This window comes from Chiloscyllium punctatum, chromosome 6, assembly GCF_047496795.1.
Source record: "Chiloscyllium punctatum isolate Juve2018m chromosome 6, sChiPun1.3, whole genome shotgun sequence".
NCBI classification, from domain to species: Eukaryota; Metazoa; Chordata; class Chondrichthyes; order Orectolobiformes; family Hemiscylliidae; genus Chiloscyllium; species Chiloscyllium punctatum.
The window spans coordinates 40,293,775-40,314,234 of NC_092744.1; the positions used below are offsets into that span (position 1 = coordinate 40,293,775).

Below are 20,460 nucleotides of genomic sequence, written 5' to 3' on the forward strand. Positions count from 1 at the left end.
GTATGTTTCCCAACCGTAACCAGTTGAGTGGAAATAATTCAGCAACTCTGCGTCTTATACCTGTCCAGTTTGTTAAAGGTTGTAGCTGAAATGATCAAGTCTGGATAGATCTCTTTCCAGAAAGTGTAATTTTGCACTAAGTTCACATGTACTCTTCAGCCACCATAATATTACATTTTTCTATTAGTTATATGTTCAGGCTTCAGTCTTTCCTCATTCTGGAAAAAAAATTAAAAGTAATGAACATTGTTACAGATTATGTACAACGTTCAAACAAAATGTGATAGTAATGATTTTGTTCAACCCTTCAAAAGATTTCTGGTTACTTGTGCAGTTATTGTTATATTCTTGCATCTGATTATAAAGATAAGAAACTCATGGATTTCTTGTTCACCAAGCGGGATCACCTATTCAGGTTCTTCTGGTGTTTCCATCTCTCTCCCCAGCACCTTTCAAACTAAATCTCCTATAAGCCTTATTCCCAACTATCAGTCTTTCTAGTTTCTCTCTTGATACCTCCTTTTACGTTCATCCCTACATCCTGTACCCTTGACCTCATTCCCACTGGACTATCTGTCATGGCCCACTGCCTTTCAAAATTACAGTAATCCTATCCCAAAGTAGACCCATTCATTGCCTTAGTGTTCATGGTGCCAGAGCATTGTCGAGACAATGTAGAGCCACTGTCTAAGACTGAAAGCTGTGATAAGATTGGGAGAAACAAAAAACTAGGAGAATAGTTCAACAATAACACAGGCTGGATTCCACCACCCGCCACCCAATCCGTCTTGCTCCCTCTCCCAGCCAATCTAATGACCCCAAACCCTGTTAATCCCATTTCTAAGGGCGGGCTGCCTGCCTGATCCTGGAGAAATCTAGGCCATGATCCCACTCTTGAAATTATCTCTTTGTATCTTGCTTCAGGAACAATCTCCACTAGGGATTGCTGGTGGTGGCTATTGCACCCATCTGATACTGCTAGGCTGATAGTGTTGGGGTGGAACTTCCTGTCCCTAAAAAGCAGAAATCCAGTCTCCAGGCCATTAATGGCCAGTTGATTTTTTTTTTTAATGATAGTGGGCTAGTTGTTCCTCTCTAGGCAAAAGGCAGGTGTGTAGGAGGCAAAGTGATCCACAAAATCCAGTCCTCAGTCTTTAAATAGAAAAAGAATGTTCATTGATGGACCAGAGAGTTGATAAGAATGCAGCAAGTTTAGGCTTGATTTCTTGCAGGGAGAAATAATGGTTTTAAAAAGAGACATATAGTGCTTTGCAATGCTTTGCTAATGATCCCAATAATGGATGTGAGAAATAAAGGTGGTAGTTCAGATTGAGGAGGGCAATATTTAAAGATACAGGATCTGGATTTTGATAATGTGGAAGTAGCAGGAATGGATAATGGTAGAATAAACTGTAAAGAAAAGAGCAAGGACATAATTTGGTGGGCCACTGACAGTGGAGCTTGGAGTCTGGGAGAATAACCTGATTGTTCCCAATGCTCAACTCAAGTTGTGGCACAGAAACATCTGAGCTCTTCATTTGTACAGTTGTGGTCATGAAAGGAGAAGTTTATATTTGATTTTTTAAAAAAGTTATTGTCTTGCTCTGTGTTTTCTAGCTCTTTTTATTTTTGCCATGTCAATTTGCAAGTTTTGTTCCAGTTTTAAATTTGATTTGATCAGTATCAAATTTAGCTCACTTCTAGGTGACTGGAGGCAATTATAGGATTATGCAGTTGCTTTTAAAACTGCTTTATGTTTTCTTTTTCTTTTGTCCTGGTGTTTCCTGCTGATTCTTTCCAATTGTCCTGCTTCTACTTTTGACTTGCAAATCTTTCCCAACTATGAAATCTGGCTAAATCAAATAACATCTCATCCTGTCTGCATGGTATGCATTTTTATTTTTTAAATTCATATTTTATTCTTTGCTTTGATCCTTTTTTTTTCTTTTCCAACTGTGTTGCTTGTGGCTTGAATATTAAGTAAAGGATTTGTTCTGTTGTATCTCCAGCCAACACCCTGCTATTATTTTGGACATGTGCAGTTATATTATTCAAAATAGGATATTTTTTGGTCAGATGTTTTTAAACTTTTTATGATTTCCACAAGTTTAAATTTTACTCAATACTTTAATATCTCCTCTCTCTTTCTCACTCTTGCACTCTGTCATGTGCACTCTCTCTCTCTCTTTCTCTCTCTCATGCTGTCATTCTCTCATTCTTTCTCTTGTGCTGTCTCTCTCTTTCTCACAAACTGTGTTTTCTTGTTTTTTTTACTCTTGCTCTCGTTCTCCCTCACCCCCCTCAAAAATAGAGCTGTGTGACCCCTGGGGTTAGTTGCTCCTTTGACTTTTTTTTAAATTATGTGGAACTGATCAGCATTGCACCTGGACAGAAATTCACATTTGTGCTCCAGCTAAGAGATACTTGCTAAGAGAAGTTACTGCTAGTTTACCACCTTCACTCGAAGATGACTGGTCGGCGTGGACAGGTTAGACCGAAGGGTCTGTTTCCATGCTGTACATCTCTATGACTCTGACTGACCTCCAAGAATTACAACCATCTTCTATATGCCAGGTATGACTCCAACCAGCAAAGTTTATCCCCCGATACTCAGTGATTCCAGTTTTGTGAAGGCTCCTTAGTGCCACACTTGGGTCACGTATGACCTTGATGTCAATGGGAAGTCACTCTTAGCACAGTTCTGGAATTCAGCACTTTTGTCCATGTTTGAACCTATGCTGTAATGAGGTCTGGAGCTCAGTGAAAATGAGCAGGTATTGTTAAGCAAGTGTTGCTTGAAAACACTGTTGATGATACCTTCCATCACTCTCACTTTGCTGGTGATCAGTAGTAAACTGATAATGAAGTAATTGGTTAGGTTGGATTTGTTCTGTTTTTGTGTACAGGACATACCTGGACAACTTTTCATCATTGTATCTGTACTAGAACAGCATGGCGAGGGATGAAGCAAGTTTTGAAGCTCAAGTCTGCAATGCTATTACTAGAATGTGGTTAAGTGCCCATAGTCTTGGTGATCTCATAGAATAGAACCATAGAAACCCTACAGTGTGGAAACCAGCAGTTTGGCCCATCGACCCTCTGAGGAGCACCACACCCAGACCCACTCTCCTAACCTATCCCTGTAACCCTGCATTTCCTATGGCTAATCCTCATAACCTACACATTCCTGGACACTATATGGGCAATGTAGTACGGCCAGTCCACCTAACCTGCATATCTTTGGACTATGGGAGGAAACCAGAGAACCTGGAGGAAACCCTGACAGGTACTGGGAGAATGGCAATTGTCTTGTGTGGTATTTGCAGAGAGGGTGAAATGGAGCCTGAGTCTACATGTCATGGAGCAGTAAAGATAGATAGAAAGTTACATCATTCTGTCACAAACACTGGTGACATCCAGCTCTATTCATCACCACCTCCATTAACTCCTGTACTCTTTAAATTAGTATACTGCATTTGTTCAACATCTAAACTTGTCTGCAGCTCTGCCTCTCCTTGAAGACCTACCTTAAATCTAAACTTAGACCATATGTCATAGTATTAAAACATGAATGATGGTGTTTGATAAGCATCCAAATACTGATGTTCATCACTTACATAAACATCTCAGAAGAACAGTTGCAAGTTTTGCAGGTGGCACTAAATTAGAAGATCTGGTTAAATGGTGATAGTTTGCTATTAAATAACAACACATTACAGTATTTGCAGAATGGGTGAGAATTAGCAAATAAGTGTTAATATGGATGAATGTGAGGTAACACATTTTGGTAGGAGAGTTAAGGAGACCATACAATCATTGGAATGTGAGTATCGAAATGGAGTCAATGAGCAGAGGACCTGGTGGTACAGACAAACAGATCACAAAAAGTAGGAGTGCAAGTTAATATAGCCATTTCAATAAAAGAAACCAAAGCATGTTAAAATTGTATAAATCCCTGGAAACCATGCTGTGCTATGCATAGTTTAGGAATGTATATTATGAAGGAGAATTAAAGGTCCAAGCAGAGAAATGAAGAAAAAAATACAAGTATGATACCAGAACTGAGGGGCTGTTCCAGCAGGAAGGCTTGAACAGGCTGAAGTTACTTTGCTCTGATCAGGGAAGACTTGGAACATTTTACTGTGTTAATAGTGTACATGTAAATTGTTGTGTGACCGGATAAATATGTTTAAGATTACGGAAGTTTTTATGGAACAGCAATAGAAAATATTTCGGCATTAGGCTTGAACCAGATGGCCATTCATAGCAGTTCCAACAAAATTTTGTGGCAATCTCTCATCCAGAGAGTAGTTACATTGTGAAATAATTAATCACAAGAAAGTGACTAGTTATGGATACATTTTAGAGAAATGAGGTTAGCACAGGAGCGTGAAAGGAATTAAAAGTATGTCAATGGTTTTAAATGAAGAAGGGGGGAGGGAAGTCTTGTGTCAACCATATACTGAAATAGATCACCTGAACTGATGACCGCGTTTCTATGCTGTCAATCTTGTGTAAAATGATGCGTTGATAATTATGATATAGAGGTAGCAGTGGTCAAGCAATATAGCGTTTTCCACAGAAAAAAATTAGTTGATCAGAAATAATAATTGCAGTGCTACTTTTTAGGTTTATGGATATGAAAGAAATGAAGGGATCTGAATGTAAGTCAGGAAAATACCATTTGAGGTCAAAGGTTAGCCCTTGTCTATTTGAGTGGTTTGCCAGACTCAAGGGGACAGATGACCTATTTCTGCTTCTATTTCCTATGTTCCCATCTTCAGTAGAAGCTAGTCACTCCAGATGTGATTTAAAAATCTATTGGGCATGCTGCAGTAACAGCACTGATTATGCTGCTTTTATAACTTGTATTACATGTAATAGAACTTGTGCAAGTCATACCTTGATTCATTTTGGATCCTTTGCATGTATAAGCCAGGGAGAGTTAGGTTTTGCAGTTCCTTAAAGTTATGCCATTCAATTTTTTTATTCCTAAGTTGGGTGTTAGAAGATCAAAATGTTCACACAAAATCAGTGCATGTGTTTTAGTATCACTTGGTCAGCTACTCGAGCAGTAGAGTGAACTGCACATCAGAATTTTGCAGGTCCAAAAAGAAATTGTTCCTCTGGTCCTCGTGAAAGTAGTGTGAGCAGGAGCTGGAAAAGTCGATTGAAAGGCAGATGGTAAACTGTGCTGTCCCTTCTGTACACACTGTGCACTGTGTATAATAGCATTGTTTCATATGCTCACTTTCAGCAGATATTATAACACAGAACATCTTTTTGACTGATTGTTAGATTAGGCTCATGACTTTGCATGATAAGCCTGAAATAAAATTATTCTAAATCAACTGGAATAAACATGTAGCATTTTCGACTAGAAGCTTACAATGGGAGACAGGAAGGAAGTAAGAGAGATGAGTGTGTTTTCGTAAACAAAATAATAAACACTTGGCTTAACATATTGAAGTCTCAAATGGTTTTGTTTCTGTAAATGCTGAAGAATCAAAGCATTCTCCAATGTTCTAGTGGATGCAAAACAATGCAGCAGAGTTAATGCAACTTTCTTTGAAATAAATCAATGCCTTTAGTGTACCAAAGCTGTACCCATTGAATGCACACGTAAATTAAATGTAAATTTAATTTTCCACTTGTCGCACATATGTAGCATGGACACCAAAAATATCACGCTTTGGTGACACTTTAATGGTGAGTGACCTTATTTCGCCTTAGCCCAGTACCTTTCATAGCCTATAAAAATAAGAACTGAGCAGCTAGCAACTTTAAGTGGCTTTCTAAATAATTGTTTTTGAACCAGGTAAGGGTAACATCCTCAAGGAACACATCATCTGCAAATAACTGTTAGTTGTTACAGTTCGAATGCACTAAGCATCTTTTAAGGAACTAGCCACTATAAAGGTTATAATAAAAGTACCATAAATGATAAAGCAACTTTGTGTGGAAAAGTACCTCAGAGATTTTTCAGCTTTCATTTTTACTGCAATTTTCTCGGCTGGATGCTTTGATTATGGCAAGTAGGTTGTAAGATAATGGCATCAAGTGAGATTGCATTTCAAGCCTGCTCTTGATGCTGTGCTGTGCTGTACAGTGGGGGAGAAAACAGGGACTGACTGGATAGAAATTTGAAAAGAAATATCTTTTTATTTTGAACTGATTGGTGACCATTTTTTAAAAAATAATTTCAGGTTTATAGCATAAACTATTAAAATGATGCTGCAATGGCAAAATCAAATTGTTTTCTTTATTTATCAAAACTACTCTAACATTAGTTGGTATTTGTGTTGAAAATACAGAACTGCATTGCTTAATTTGCCAGTAAACTGTTATCTTTGACTTTTTATTTTGAAAGCATTATGTAAATAACACAGTTGAAAGCTCCATGAATTCCTTGAAATGTGTATCATTGCTACACTACAGTTTTTACACAACTGTGCTATAAAGCAAAATTTATTGGTGTATCATCTCAGTGGTGGTTTTATTATTGCATTGTTAGCATTGATGCTAACAACTACGATTAAATTCACCAGACTCCTTCAACTGAAAGATACAATCTGATTTTTTTTTCTTTAATCAGGTCTTACTGACTGCTGCTAGTTGTCTTAAATCCAAAAGATATGCTGAATAAACACTTATACAATTCCCTACCATGATGTAAGCATACAGATGTGACAATTGCAGAGGGTGTCAAGATGATTACATGCTAGTCAACTTATATAGGCCTGTTTGCATTTGCTTACTCTACTGAACCATTTTGCAGTATGCTCATAGGCAAACTTCCTGCACTGCTAGGGCAATTAATGTGCACTTGGTTCTCTGTCCTAAGGTTTAACCTACAAAAGAAATGTCTGATAATATTTCGATCAACAATGACTATTAGTGATCATCACGCTTTAGTTCTTAGCTAACTGATGTCATCTGCATTGAGAGGAATGTAATCTGAACTCTGAAACAATAACCTGAACAACGTTCATCTGTTTAGGTAAACCCATGCACATTACGAGTTTATTTAAAATAACACAGGTGTGTCTGTGCATTGACTGTAAAATAGCTGTGATTAAATTCTCAAAGCGTATTTTTTCACTATATATTTTCAAGAATAATTAGATTAGATTACTTAGTGTGGAAACAGGCCCTTTGGCCCAACAAGTTCACACCAACCCACCAAAGCGCAACCCACCCAGACCCATTCCCCTATATTTCCCAATCTAAGATTGGGGGATGAGGGAGTTAGATTAGATTTAGTTTGGTAGTTTCTTAGAGTGGAGCTGGAAGGTGGAATCCTCCTGAGAAAAATTATTGCCCCTTCCAAAGACATTGGGCTGACCATTAAAAACCAAACTTGCCCTTCCCTCTGACCTCCTTTTCTCACCAATTCTATTTCATCCTCATTCACCTGAGGCCTGGGTCTCCTGCCAACCCTAGGTTTCCCCCTGTGTGCTTAACTGGCAACAACAACCACGCTCATCATGCTGAAAACAACAAATGCTGGAGATCAGTGCGGATCAGGCAGCATCCATGAAGAGAGAGCAAGCTGACATTTTGAATCTAGATACTCTACATTTCAAGTCTAGATAGATCTGATGTAGCTTGCTTTTTCTCCATGCCTGACCTGCTAAGATTTCCAACATTTTTTTGTCTTCAGTACAGATTCCAGCATCTGAAGTAATTTGCTCCTGCTCCCATTGTACTGTCTTTTAATGGTAAGCTGCTGGATTGTCAGCCAGTCCCAGATTTCTTCTCTGAGCCCTGAATCCTGGGGAAGAGCCAACACTGTCCAGACAAATGTCTGATTGGCATTTATTCCTGCCAGGCCATTCCCTTGACCAGTTTCTCACTGTTCTACAGCAATGGACTGACCCTACATTGATGACCATTAAGGTCTGCCTGAAGTTTCCAATTACCACATGTTTTACCTCAGTCCTGTATGTAACCTAAATGTTCTATGTCCATTAGCATTTGAGTACTTTGGGTAGCTTTAAATGTGGGCCATTACCTTTATTTCACCATTATTATTTTTAATTCCTTTCTTCCTTCCACTCCCTCCTCCCTCCTCCCTTTTTCCTTCACTTGACAATTCAATCATTAATCTTTCCCATCTCTGGAATCTTAGTCTAACTATTCCTTATTCATGTACATCAACTCTGAGCCTTTTCATCTATAGTGATGTTGTTATGGTGTAAAATCTTGCTTTGAGCCATACATGGCTACCCTTTGGACAATTGTGGCATCCAGGATGCCTCCTTAGTATCAATAATCCCAGCTGCCTCATCTTCTTTACTCCTGAGTTCCTAAAATCTCAAGATATAATTCTTTGTGTTTAGATCCATCCATAAACTCATTTGCTATTTCTATTACCTCCTCTGACGTGCAACTGCTCCCCCTCAAAACTCTCCATTCGTCTAGCTTCTGCTTCTTGTACATTTACACCTTTTCTCTCTGCTACTTCCAACTGTCCCAATGCCACCCCTCCTGCACTTTTTGCTGTACTATTGCCAACAGTACTTTCAGCTTTGGATCTCTCTCCCTTAAGCCTATCCAACTATCTTTCAGTAATTTTCATTTAAACTCGCATCTTTGCCCAAATATTTGATCACAATCTCTAGTACCTTCTACTTGAGGAGCAATAACAGGAACTTAACAGTTTTCAAAATTTGCTAAATGAACAAATAGTGGCTAATTTCCTGAAACTTTGTGGACAGCCTTTCCATGCTGATGGTCTTAATATATTTGTAAATCGTGGTGATGGATAGATTTTGTAACATTTGTTAGGACTTTGCATTTCAAATTGTTATTTTGTTGACTTTTTATTTCCTAGGAGAAACTACAAATGTGCAATTTCTGTGTCGTTGATGAAGAACCAGCCTCTTAACTTTTGCTCTCATTATTTACACTTATTGCTGTGCTGCATTTTCCGTGTTGCAACATCTTTGGTTTTATTGATTTTGTTTAGTACGATGATTTGACTTGAAACAGAAATTCCTTTGCTACATCACATTCCGAAAGCTAGGTGTGCGAACAACTTCAAATGGAGTCCTAGAGATACGGACTCTTTGGTTCAACTCGTCCAGGCCAACCAGATATTTTAATCTGATCCATTTGCCAGCCCATATTTGGCCTATATCTCTCTCAACCCTTCCTATTTCATATACCCTTCCAGATGCTTTATAAATGTTGTAATTGTACCAGTGAATAACATGCAGTATTTTTGTGAACTTGACTTGAGCTTATCTTGAGGACATATTCATTTATACCTTTTAATTATTGTTTTGTAAATTTATTCCAAGGGGTATAGATAATAAAATGGTAAATGTTGAAAATCATCAACATTTACCAATAGACATAAGGGAGACTGTACATGCCATAATTCTAACCTTTCTGATTCTTAAGTAAATCTGTACTTATTCCTTTTTTAACATTTTCAATTCTGCTGGTATCTATCCTTGTGCATCCTGTTCCTGTTAGTTCAAAGCCTGGATAATTTTAGAATTATCCAGTCATTTGAATTAAGCAATTTAAATCAGAAAAGCACTGTAGAATTTTTTATGCCGAAAGGAATTCAAAATAATAGATAGTTCAACTGAAATGACTTTGAATTAAAGGATTAGACTGGCTTGCTATTGCATTTGAAGTCAACCAATTACCATTTTATTCTAACAATATGAGATAAATTATTTGCTTCCAAAATAAAACGATGATGAAAGTAAAAGCAGTCATTTTTTAACAAGCTGAGTAAGACTGTCCTCTTGTATTTGCAAGTTACATCCCAGTCTGTATGATTTGGGTGCTCACTAACTTCAGTTGGTTAGCTCAGTTGGCTGAACAGCTGGTTTGTGTAGAGTGATGGCAATAGAGTGGATTCAGTTCCTGTATCGGCTGGGATTACCATGAAGGATTCTCCTTCTCAAACTCTCCCCTTGCCTGAGGTATGGTGACCATCACGTTAAACCACCACCCTCTAATGAGAGAATAGCCTTCTGGTCCTCCATGATAATGGTGACTTTAGTGTACCTTTTAATTTTAAGAGCCGAGTCAATTATAATTATGGGTTGAGTTGAGGGAACCAAGCGAAAAGGTTATTAACCTGAATTGGGTACAAGGTCCATTCTAGATATTAGTATGTTTCCACAAGTTAGCAGAATTTATGAAATCTATTTGAAGTACAGAAGAAATAACATGCAATAGAAGCAGTGATTTTTTTCAATCAATCCTCTTTGGCATACCAGTTTCTTTTTCCAGCTGACAAGACACGTGTCTAGTGCTCTCCTCTGTTGATTAAGGTTGCCCTTCTGTCAACTTCTCTTCAATGAACCACTGCTTATTAACCTTGGTTAGCCACTACTCCTGGTCAAAGGGATCCTGAACTCTAACAGACACATATGACCAATCTTAGACTGACTGGGTCACGTGCACCCAATTTATGATTGATTTGTTTGAAGTGCTGACCACTATACTTCTGATTTATTCCTTCAAATACCAATTGAATCGTCTCTTTGACAGCCAGTCCCTCGTAGCTTGCTAACTCAACAGATTCCTGTCTAAACAATGTGACACTAGTAGAACAACTTGTACTTTTGCTTAATTATGAGGTGTCACCCTTTAGGGATTTGATATTATCGCAACTATCTTCACTGAAACCTAGAGGTGTTCTGAAAAATCTGAACACATCTTTTTGTTAAGAACCATGTTATTCTATTTGTTTAGAATAACCACTAATGTCTAAGTATATTAACTAAAATTGCTTTCAATGTACCATATAGGCTCACTTGCTTAATCAAATCTAAATTACCAACAATTGGAAAAATAACTGCACCCATAGGATGGTAACCTGCCTGCAACTAATGCAATGATATTTCTGAAAAACATAATCGGTTCTTCATTCCTAGGATGAAGTTGTTAACCTCTATTCTCTTTCCCAATGGTATCAATCTAAGGTTTGTAATATGGTGGGAGTAACAGTGGAGAATGTGACATCCCATCTTCGAAGAACAGCTAATTCTTGCTCCAATCCAAATGTCATTAAGCATCCCTTCATTCATTATGAATTTAACTTGTGAGCCACAAGACGAAGGGTGATCTTTAGCAAGCATATTACTATTCAAATGTATTTCTCCTATTTTTAGGCCAACCTTTCGCTACTTCACCTGGCATACTTGTGTGTTAGGCATCATTGGCTGTGGGATTATGATGTTCCTGATTAGCCCAATATATGCGTCATGCAGTGTTGCATTCATGCTGATTCTGTTGCTGGTTCTTCACTATGTATCACCTTCAAGCAGCTGGGGTTACATCAGCCAAGCTCTGATCTTCCACCAGGTACTGTAGAACATCAGGAAACTGTTCCAAGATGGTGATCATTATGTGTTTGAAACATCTGTTAAATTGTTCTTTTGGAAGGTCACTGACCTGAGGCATTAACAGTTCCTTCACTGATGTGAAGGGAATACTTTCAGGATTTTGTCTTTTATTTCAGATTTTCAGATCTGCAAAATTTTGCTATTTGTTTTAACAGATTCATTAACGAGCCATTACCATAGCAACAATAGCTGTGATCAAGTTCATTATTCATAGCGTTAACTGTAAAACACAGTCTAATGTAAACCTGTTAAAATTTGCAGCACTGTGAAGATACAATTTTTGCTCCTTACACAATCAATAATGGTTCATAAAGCTGCTGGATTCATACCAAATTTGTAGGTATAAGAGTCTTATATTGTTACCCACATTACTTTACAGTTCCTCAGAACAATGTCAGTGCAAATTAATTTGATACTGACCTTGGTGTTCCCTTGGTTTTTAAATCAGCTTGAACATGAAGGATGAAAAAAAATTGACAAGTCCATCAGAACTCATTCTTTTTATATTCTACCTCCAATCTAATATTCAATGCTAGTTTGAATGCCCATATGGTCTATGGCTAAACACCTTTTAAAAAAAAAAATGTCCTGGAAATGTATGTAACACTTTATTACACAAAGCGTTTTTGTGACAATTAATAACTTACTTTTACAGCAAGAATAACTTATTATTGAAGAGAAGATTAATTTATCAAACTCTGTTATTGATGAAGCTGACAACTGCAGTGATTGCAGTCACTGAATATGAGCGCTCTGATTGGAGCTGTAAATTTGATCCAATCAAGGAGCCCTGGCTGACAGATAAAAACTAGTGTGAGTCATCGTGTTCAGTCTGAGAGATGGCTCTGAGGGAGGTGGATCAGTGTCAAGGACTTTCCACACGTAAATAAAGGGTACTTGGTGACAGGAGTTATTTTAGTGTTGACGAGAATAATGCTTGCTCCTGAAGAAAATTGTTTGCAACAGATGCCTTTTGAGTTGAAGTAAGCATTTCTGGAATTGTGCTGTTATTTGGGAAGCTTGACTCACTCAATTCTGCAATCACAAACTGGGCCCAGTATGTGGAAAGAATGTGTAATTTTGCTCAACAAATGCCATTGAGGTAGATGAAAATTAATGAGTAACTCTCCTGACAGCTTATGGGCCTGCAGCTTTTTCAGGTATTAGGAGCCTAACTGTCCCTGAAGCACCAGATACTAAAACCTTTGAAGAGTTGACAGATTTAGTTAAGGAATGTTATGACGTTAAGTTTCCTGTAATTCTGAAATGCTGTCTGCTTTGCTCGGCATTTTGATAACCAGAAGAATCCGTACCAGGATTTTTGACTAAGTAAAGATGACTGGCAGAGGAATGTGACTTTGGTTTCACCCTTAATGAGATGCTGAGAGACCATTTGGTATGTGGGATAGATGATGTAACTATGTAAAAACACCTAGTAGCTGAAGTCCAACTGGACTTCAAAGAGGCAGCCCAACTGGCTTTATCATTGGAAAATGGGGCAAGTAGAGCCTATGAGAAGCTGGGTATTCTGATGGAAGTGGACACCCTCACCACTTCGATGGAGGCATTTGCATAGCCTCATTCAGGGCATTTCCTGAACAGAAAGACTCTTGGTCAGTCCACAGCAAAACCTTGAAACAAAGCAAAGCTTCGGCCAAATATATAAAATTCTTCAGGTTCTGGGCTGGCAAGCCGTTGTCGTTGCTGCCGATATGCGGTCTCAAGACTGCAAAAGAGTCCCACTAGACCTAAATTAAGGAAGGTAACTTATAGATTGGTATCCAGAAGAGTGCACACCCTGGAAAGTCCACCTACATCTGGCTAAGAACAGTTAAATTGCTTCGCGACGTTCAAATCAGAACTAATCAAAATAAACATCTGGTTAAATGGTTACCTGGTTCGAATGGAAGTCAATTCCAATATCGGCTGTTTGTAATTGCAGAATCAGTCTTTAACAAAATTTGCTCTGGACTCCAACCCTTAAGTTTGTGCAAGACCTCGGCTAGACTGAGAACTTATACCATGGCACTTTTCAGGTTAAGGGTCCAACTTCAGTTCCAGTGTGTTATGAGAAGTCGTTGGTCCAGTTCCTCCCATCGTAGTAAAAGTTTGGGCTCAAGCTTGATGGGGTCAAATTAGTTAAGAAAGATTCACCAAGATTGGCTCAACACTATTTGATTAGAAAATGGCTGCCTGAGTGAAATCCTAATTAAATACCTGCGAGTTTTTCAGGAAGGTCGAGGGAATGTCGGTGGAGCCAAGACCACCTGTATGTTGACCAGGAAGCAATTCCATGATTCTGCAAGGCTTGCCCAGTGCCATTTCCCTTACGAGCAAAAGTAAAGGCAGAAATCAGAAGGCTAGAAAGAGAAAAAAATCAATCAAACAGTCCAGTCTGCAGAATAGACAGCACCAAATATACCAGTTGTGAAGCCTGATGGGTTGGTTTGCCTGTGTGGGGATTTTAAACAAACAGTAAACCGCTTTTTTTGCAACTGGATAACTACCAAGTCCCTGACATAGAGGGTTTATACCCAAAGCTGATGGGGGTGCTGTCTTTCGAAGCTGGACATGAGCCATGCATATTCGCAATTGTGGTCAGATGAGGATTCCCTGAAGTATGTTGCAATGAATACCCATAAAGATTTGTACCAATATCCCATACTGCAGTATGGGATATCATCAGCCTGTGCAATCTTTCCAGTGGATGGTGAAGAACATTTTTACAAGGTCTGCTCCAGGTCACCATTTATTCAGATGACATTCTAATAAGGGGGAAGACCAATAAAGAGCACTTGGAGAAGTTGGACACAGTCCATAGACGTTTCTCTCAGTGGGCATATGCCTTAGAAAGGAAACTATATGTTCCAGGCACCCCAAGCAACTAACTTGGGTTGCAAGGTTGACAAAACCTAGTTATATCCATTGGAAGAGAGGGAGGGTGATTAAAAGTGCCCCGGTTCCCACGACTGTACTGGAACTTGTGTCTTTTCTTGTGCTAATGAATTATAATGGGAAGTTTACACACTATCTGACCTCCATCCTCATACCTTTCCAGCAACTCTCTTTTTTAAAAAAAAGAATCAGCCTTGGAAATAATCATGAAGCCAAGCAATAGCTTTCAAGGAATTGCAGGAACAGCTATCATCCTCTAAGGTGTTGAATTGAATTGAATTTATTGTCACGTGTACTGAGGCACAGTGAAAAGCTTTTGTCTTGCGAGTAATACAGGCAGATCACAGAGTTAAGTAACATAGATAAGTAAATATAGGTAAACAGCGGCAAAAACAAAAACACAGGTACAAGCGAATGCGAAGAGGTTGTGAGTAACAATAGTAGGATAGAAACTGTTAGAAAAACAGCTGGTGAATGTGTTCAGGCTTCTGTACCTTCTCCCCGATGGTAGAGGTTATAGAAAAACATTGCCAGAGTGGGATGGATCTTTGAGAATGCTGGCAGCCTTTCCTTGATAGCAGGCCTGGTAAATGGATTCTATAGATGGGAGGTTGGTCTTTGTGACTGTCCGGGCCGAGTCCACCACTCTCTGTAACCGTCTCTGATTTTGAATGGTACAGTTGCCCTACCAGGTAGTGATCCATCCAGACAGAATGCCCTCGATGGTGCACCTATAAAAGTTGGCAAAGACATTCGCGATCATGCCAAATTTCCTCAGGCTAACTGAGGAAGAAGAGACGTTCTTGGGCCTTTGGAACCAGTGCATCCACTTGAAGAGTCCAAGAAAGCTTGTTGTGGATGACCACTCTCCACTTGTTTCACCTCTGTGCTGTTAATGTGTCGGGGGTCATGAGTAACATCCGGCCGAAAGTCAATAATGAGTTCCTTGGTTTTGCTGGCATCGAGACATAGGTTGTTCTCGATGCACCATTTTTCTAGGTCTTCCACCTCCTGTCTGTAGTCTGTTTCGTTGCCATCTGAGATTTGACTGACTATGGTGGTGTCATCAGCAAACTTGTAAATGGCATTAGTCTGGTATTTGGTGACGCAGTCATGGGTATACAGGTGAGTACAGTAGGGGGCTGAGTACGCATCCCTGGGGGGCTCCAGTGTTGGGTGTTAGTGAGGATGAAAAATTGTCCCCAATCTGATTGTGGCCTGTGGGTCAGGAAACTGAGGATCCAGTTGCAGAGAGTGGCGCTTAGTCCAAGATCACTAAGTTTAGTTAACAGTCTCAAGGGGAGAATAGTGTTGAAAGCTGAACTGTAGTCAATGAGTAGAATTTTTACATAGCTGTTCTTGGTGTCAAGATGTTCTAGGGAAGAGTGATAAGGGCAAGTGATATGGCATCTGACGTGGATCTGTCAGTCTGATAGACAAATTGGAGTGGGTCAAGAGAGTTGATTAGTGCCATGACCGACCGTTCAAATCACGCCATGACCGACCGTTCAAATCACTTCATGACCACCAAAATTAGGGCCACTGGGCTGTAGTCATTGAGACATGCTGCATGAGCTGCCTTCGGCAGAGGGATGCTGTTGGCCTTCGTAAAACAGGGTAGGGACAGTGGCCTGCTGCAGGGAGAGGTTGAAGATGTCCGAGAAGACCTCTTGGTTGATCTGTGCAAGTTCTGAGTGCACGGCCTCGTGCTCCATCTGGTCCCATCGCTTTCCTTGGATTCACATGAAGGAAAACTGATCTGACTTCTGATTCAGTGACTGTTGGAATAGGTTTGTCAGGACTTGTTGGAATACGTGTTACCTCTCCACAGAAATTCTGCTCAAAGCGAGCATAGAAGGCGTTGAGACAATCTGGGAGGGATGTGTCATCGTCTGCTATCTTGTACTGTCTCTTTCTAGAACCTGTGATGTCATTCAGTCCTTACCATAGTCCCCAGGTATCTGGGTCTCTAGTTTGGATCGGTATTGGTCCTTGGTTGCCTTCATGGCTCTGCGAAGGTCTTACTTGGATTCCTTATACTTGAGTGGGTCTCCTGATCTGAAGGCTTCACTCCTGGTTTTTAGCAGGTTCTGTATGTCCTAATTCATCCAGGGTTTCCTGTTGGGGAACACCCAGTTTGACATCCTCAGTATGCAGTCCTCCACACACTTGCTGTTAAAGTCTGTGACGGTGGTGGTGAACTCGTCCACGTTACCAGTGGAGTGTTTGAACGTGGCCCAATCAGCCGATTCCAGATAGCACCGGAGTTGATTGTCTGCCTCCTTCGACCAGCACTGGATCTGTATCTGCGAGGGGGGTCTCGTGCTTGACCTTCTGCCTGTAAGCCAGGAAAAGAAACACTGCATTGGGGTTGGTTTTCCCGAAATAAGGACGGCGGATGGAGCTGCAGCATCTTTCACAGTGGTGTAGCAGTGGTGTAAAATGTTCGGGTCCCTGATGGGGCAGGTAATGTTCTGGTGATACTTGGGCAACACCTTCCTTAGATTGGCCACCCTATGATCCCAAGCGAGATCTGGTATTGACATACAATGCCTTCCCCATATGGCATCAAGGTAGTATTAGCTCCTAGTGGCCCAATGGAGAGGAATACCCAATAGCGTATGCATTCAGGACTATGACTAATGCAGAGTAAAAATACGTCCAGAAAGAGAAGGAAGGTTTGGCAGTCATATTTGGAGTCAGGAAGTTCCACCAATACGGGTGTAAATTTGTAATCATTATGGACCACAAACCCCTGCTGGATCTAGTTAAAGAGGTCAAGGCAGTGCCACCAATAGCTTTAGGCCACATTCAGTGATGGGCTCTAAAACTAGGTGCATACAATTGCAGGTTAGAACACTGTCAGAGAGGCCAAGTAGCAAATGTGAATGCATTGAGCCACATGCTGGCACGTACACCACTGGTGGTATTGCCAGTGGATGAGTCCGTAATGGTTTTAAATTTTCTGTCACAGCTGATAACATTAGACTTTGGATACAGAAAGATCTGGTCCTGACAAAACCGAAATAGCTGGTGGTGATGGGGAAACTAAAGAGCCATCACAACCAGAATTGAAATCTTTTTGGACCCAGAGAGACCAGATCGTGATGGCATATTATTATGGGGGGCTAGAGTGATTGTCCCAAGGAGAGGTGGCTGCCCGATACTGGCCGAACTCCAACAGGGTCGAAGAGTGTGGTGCTGGGAATGCACAGCCGGTTAGGTAGCATTCAAGGAGCAGGGGATTCGATGTTTCGAGCATGACCCCTTCATCAGGAATGTTTTCATCGATTCTCCTGCTCCTCTGACGCAGCTTGACTAGCTGTGCTCTTCCAACACCCCACACTTAACTCTGATCTCCAGCATCTGCAGTCCTCACTTTCTCCTCCCTGACCTCCACCAGGGCCTTCTGGAGGTTTCCAAAATGAAGATGTTGGTGAGATGTCATGTCTGGTAGCCAGGATTAAATACAGACATAGCTGCATAGGTGGGGCGATGTCCAGAGTGCCAAAAAGGACAGAAATTACCACCAGCGGCTCCCCCATGTTTGTCGGAATGGCCATGTAAACTCTGGACTCAGTTATGTGTCAACTGTGCACGTCCTTTCATGGGCTAATGTTCTTTAGTCATTGTGGACACCCATTCAAAGTGGCTGGACGTGCATAGAGTTCATTTGCCAAAACACTGGGACAACGATAGAAAAACTGTGCGCTTCTTTTGCGATACATGGACTCCTGGAGGTGTTGGTCACAGATAATGGGCCATCATTTACAAACCAAGAACTTGAGTATTTTCTAAAGTTGAATGGTATTCTACATAAGGTCAGCTCCATACCATCCATCATCCCATGGTCTGGCAGAAAAAGCAGTCCAAATTTGAAGGCAGACTTAAAAAAAAAAAAAAGTGTACAGAATCACTAACTTACCAACTATCCTGCTTCCTGTTTGATTATAGGACCACCTCTCACGCAACTACAAGGATAGTTCCAAAGTTGTTAATGGGGAAAAGGTTCTGCGCCAGGTTAAATCTGATTTCCCTGGACTTGGAGGGAGGTGGGGGCCATCATGGTAGTGAATCGGCATCAGGAAGGCTAGCGCCGGATACATGACTCCTCAAAGCGAGAGAGACCGGACGAAGTTTGGTGTAGGAACCACAGGAATAGCCCAGCATGAGTAAGAGGTATGGTCAATGCAAGGACACTTCCAGTGACATATAAAGTCTGCATAGGAGCGACAGTCCTGCACAAGCACATAGAGCACACGAAAGCTGCAAACTGTGCAGGAGCAAAACATGCCCAGCTCCTCGACAGCCTTTCCAACAGAGGCTCCCCCTCTGTCATAGCTCAGAGTCTGAGATGGACCCTGTGCATATCACCAGCTCAATGTCTTTGCCACTGAAAAAAAGAATGAATCTCTTCCAAGACACTCCGGACGGAAGAGGCAAGTTACTGTGCATTACACACCGACCATATCAGAGGCAGAGTTGGAGAAACCTGACCCAGCAGGAGCTACAAAAGAAAAATAACCAGCCTGTGTCCTCGGACTGGGGTGGGGGACGGGAGGGGTGTGGAGATTGTAACAAGGTCAGTTAGGTGGACCTTGTAGGATAGGAGTTCCCTGAATGGGCTGTTAATCTGGTCCAATAAGGGAGCCCTGTCTGACAGACCTGTTTTGATCACACAGCATTGCCCTTTGATGTGAAGAGCAGTGCTTGTCACTGGCCACTCGGGTGTTTTCCTATCTTCCTGGTCGTGGAAATCGAATAAAGATTCGTGCACCTTGTATCTCTCACTGTGTCTCACACTTACACATGCACACACCATGGGTGCTGGGGAAAAAATAAGCACTACCGCAGTTAGGCAGTAGTGTGGGGGTTAATTTAAAAAAATAAACAGAAGGGTGTTTTTTTGTGAAGGGCCACTGCTTGGAAAAAAAAAGAAAAAAAAAGAACAGGAGTGTTCAGACATCCTGTTCACTCTGAGAGCTGGCTCTGAGGGAGCTGGATCAGTGTCAAGGATTCTTCACGTGTAAATAAAGGGTGACTTGGTGACACAATACTAGTCTTTGTGGAGTTATTTCATTAACAACATGAGCAGAAGCAAAAATGGTCATGTTGGTCTCATGCCAATAAACTCTGACTCACCCACAAAAAAAAAGAAAAAAAAAAGCACGCCGTGTCCACCCTTGAGCTGTTCAGGGAGAGGTGGGCACCGCAGGGAGTGGAGTATATTATTTCCCTGTCCAATTCTATTTTGATTTAATCCCTTCCCTCCACTGTTTGATCATTCAGCATTGCCCTTTGATGTGAAGGGCACTGCTTGTCACTGGCCACTTGGGTGTTTCCTTTCTTCCTGGTGGTGGAAATTGAATAAGGATTTGTGTACCTTGCGTCTTTCACTGTGTCTCACACCCGCACACACACAACATGGGTGCTGGGGGAAAATAAGTACTACTGCAGTTAGGTGGTAGTGTGGGGGAAAGAAGAAGAAAGAAAAGGAACAGTACTGTCAGACTGTTCACTCTGAGCTGGTTCTGAGGGAGCTGGAATCAGTGGTGAAGGACTCTTCTCTTTTGTGTCAGTGGAGGGGACTGACTCTGAGCTAGCTGGCCCACAGCCAGTGCGTTGTGAGGAGGGGGAAGGAAGAATAAGAGGAGAGTTCTCTGAGTTTAGAGACATTTTGATTTCTGGTTTTCTTTTTGGTTGTTTGCTTTTGTGTTTCTCTATTTCTTTTACAAAAAAAAGAACAGGAATGTCAGGCATCCTGTTCACTCTTAGAACTGGCTGTAAGAGAGTTGGATCAGTGTCAAGGCCTCTCCATGTACAAATAAAGGGTGACTTGGTGACAGGATACCAGCTTCTGTGGAGTTATTTCAAGTACTTCTTTGCTTGAACACTTTAGGAAAGAAGTGTATTTCAGTATCATAATAGTAGGTTATTGGCACATATACTGTAGCTGTGAGATGAATAGGATTTGTAGTGATGTAGCTATCAATAGGCTTTATGTTATTGAATTAAAAATCCATTGTATGCCAACCACGTTGGAAGTGTTACAATCAAATGCAAAGTAATGTTGCTCATCAGATAGGATTTTACTGAATTTTGACGCTGTCATGTGAATTCAGGATCTCTGAAGAGATGAGATTCACATGCACAGTACCACTGTAAGAATTAGTAATATTACAAACTTAAT

General features: G+C 40.7%; 1 protein-coding gene across 1 annotated transcript in view; it reads left to right on the forward strand.

Annotated features, from left to right (window-relative positions):
* LOC140478899 (solute carrier family 12 member 9) overlaps positions 1-20,460 on the forward strand; it is a 116,994-nt gene that overhangs the window by 73,838 nt on the left and 22,696 nt on the right. The window contains exon 10 of the mRNA XM_072572514.1: positions 11,142-11,334. Coding sequence (XP_072428615.1) covers positions 11,142-11,334 — 193 coding nt within the window. The remainder of the gene's footprint in view (positions 1-11,141; positions 11,335-20,460) is intronic.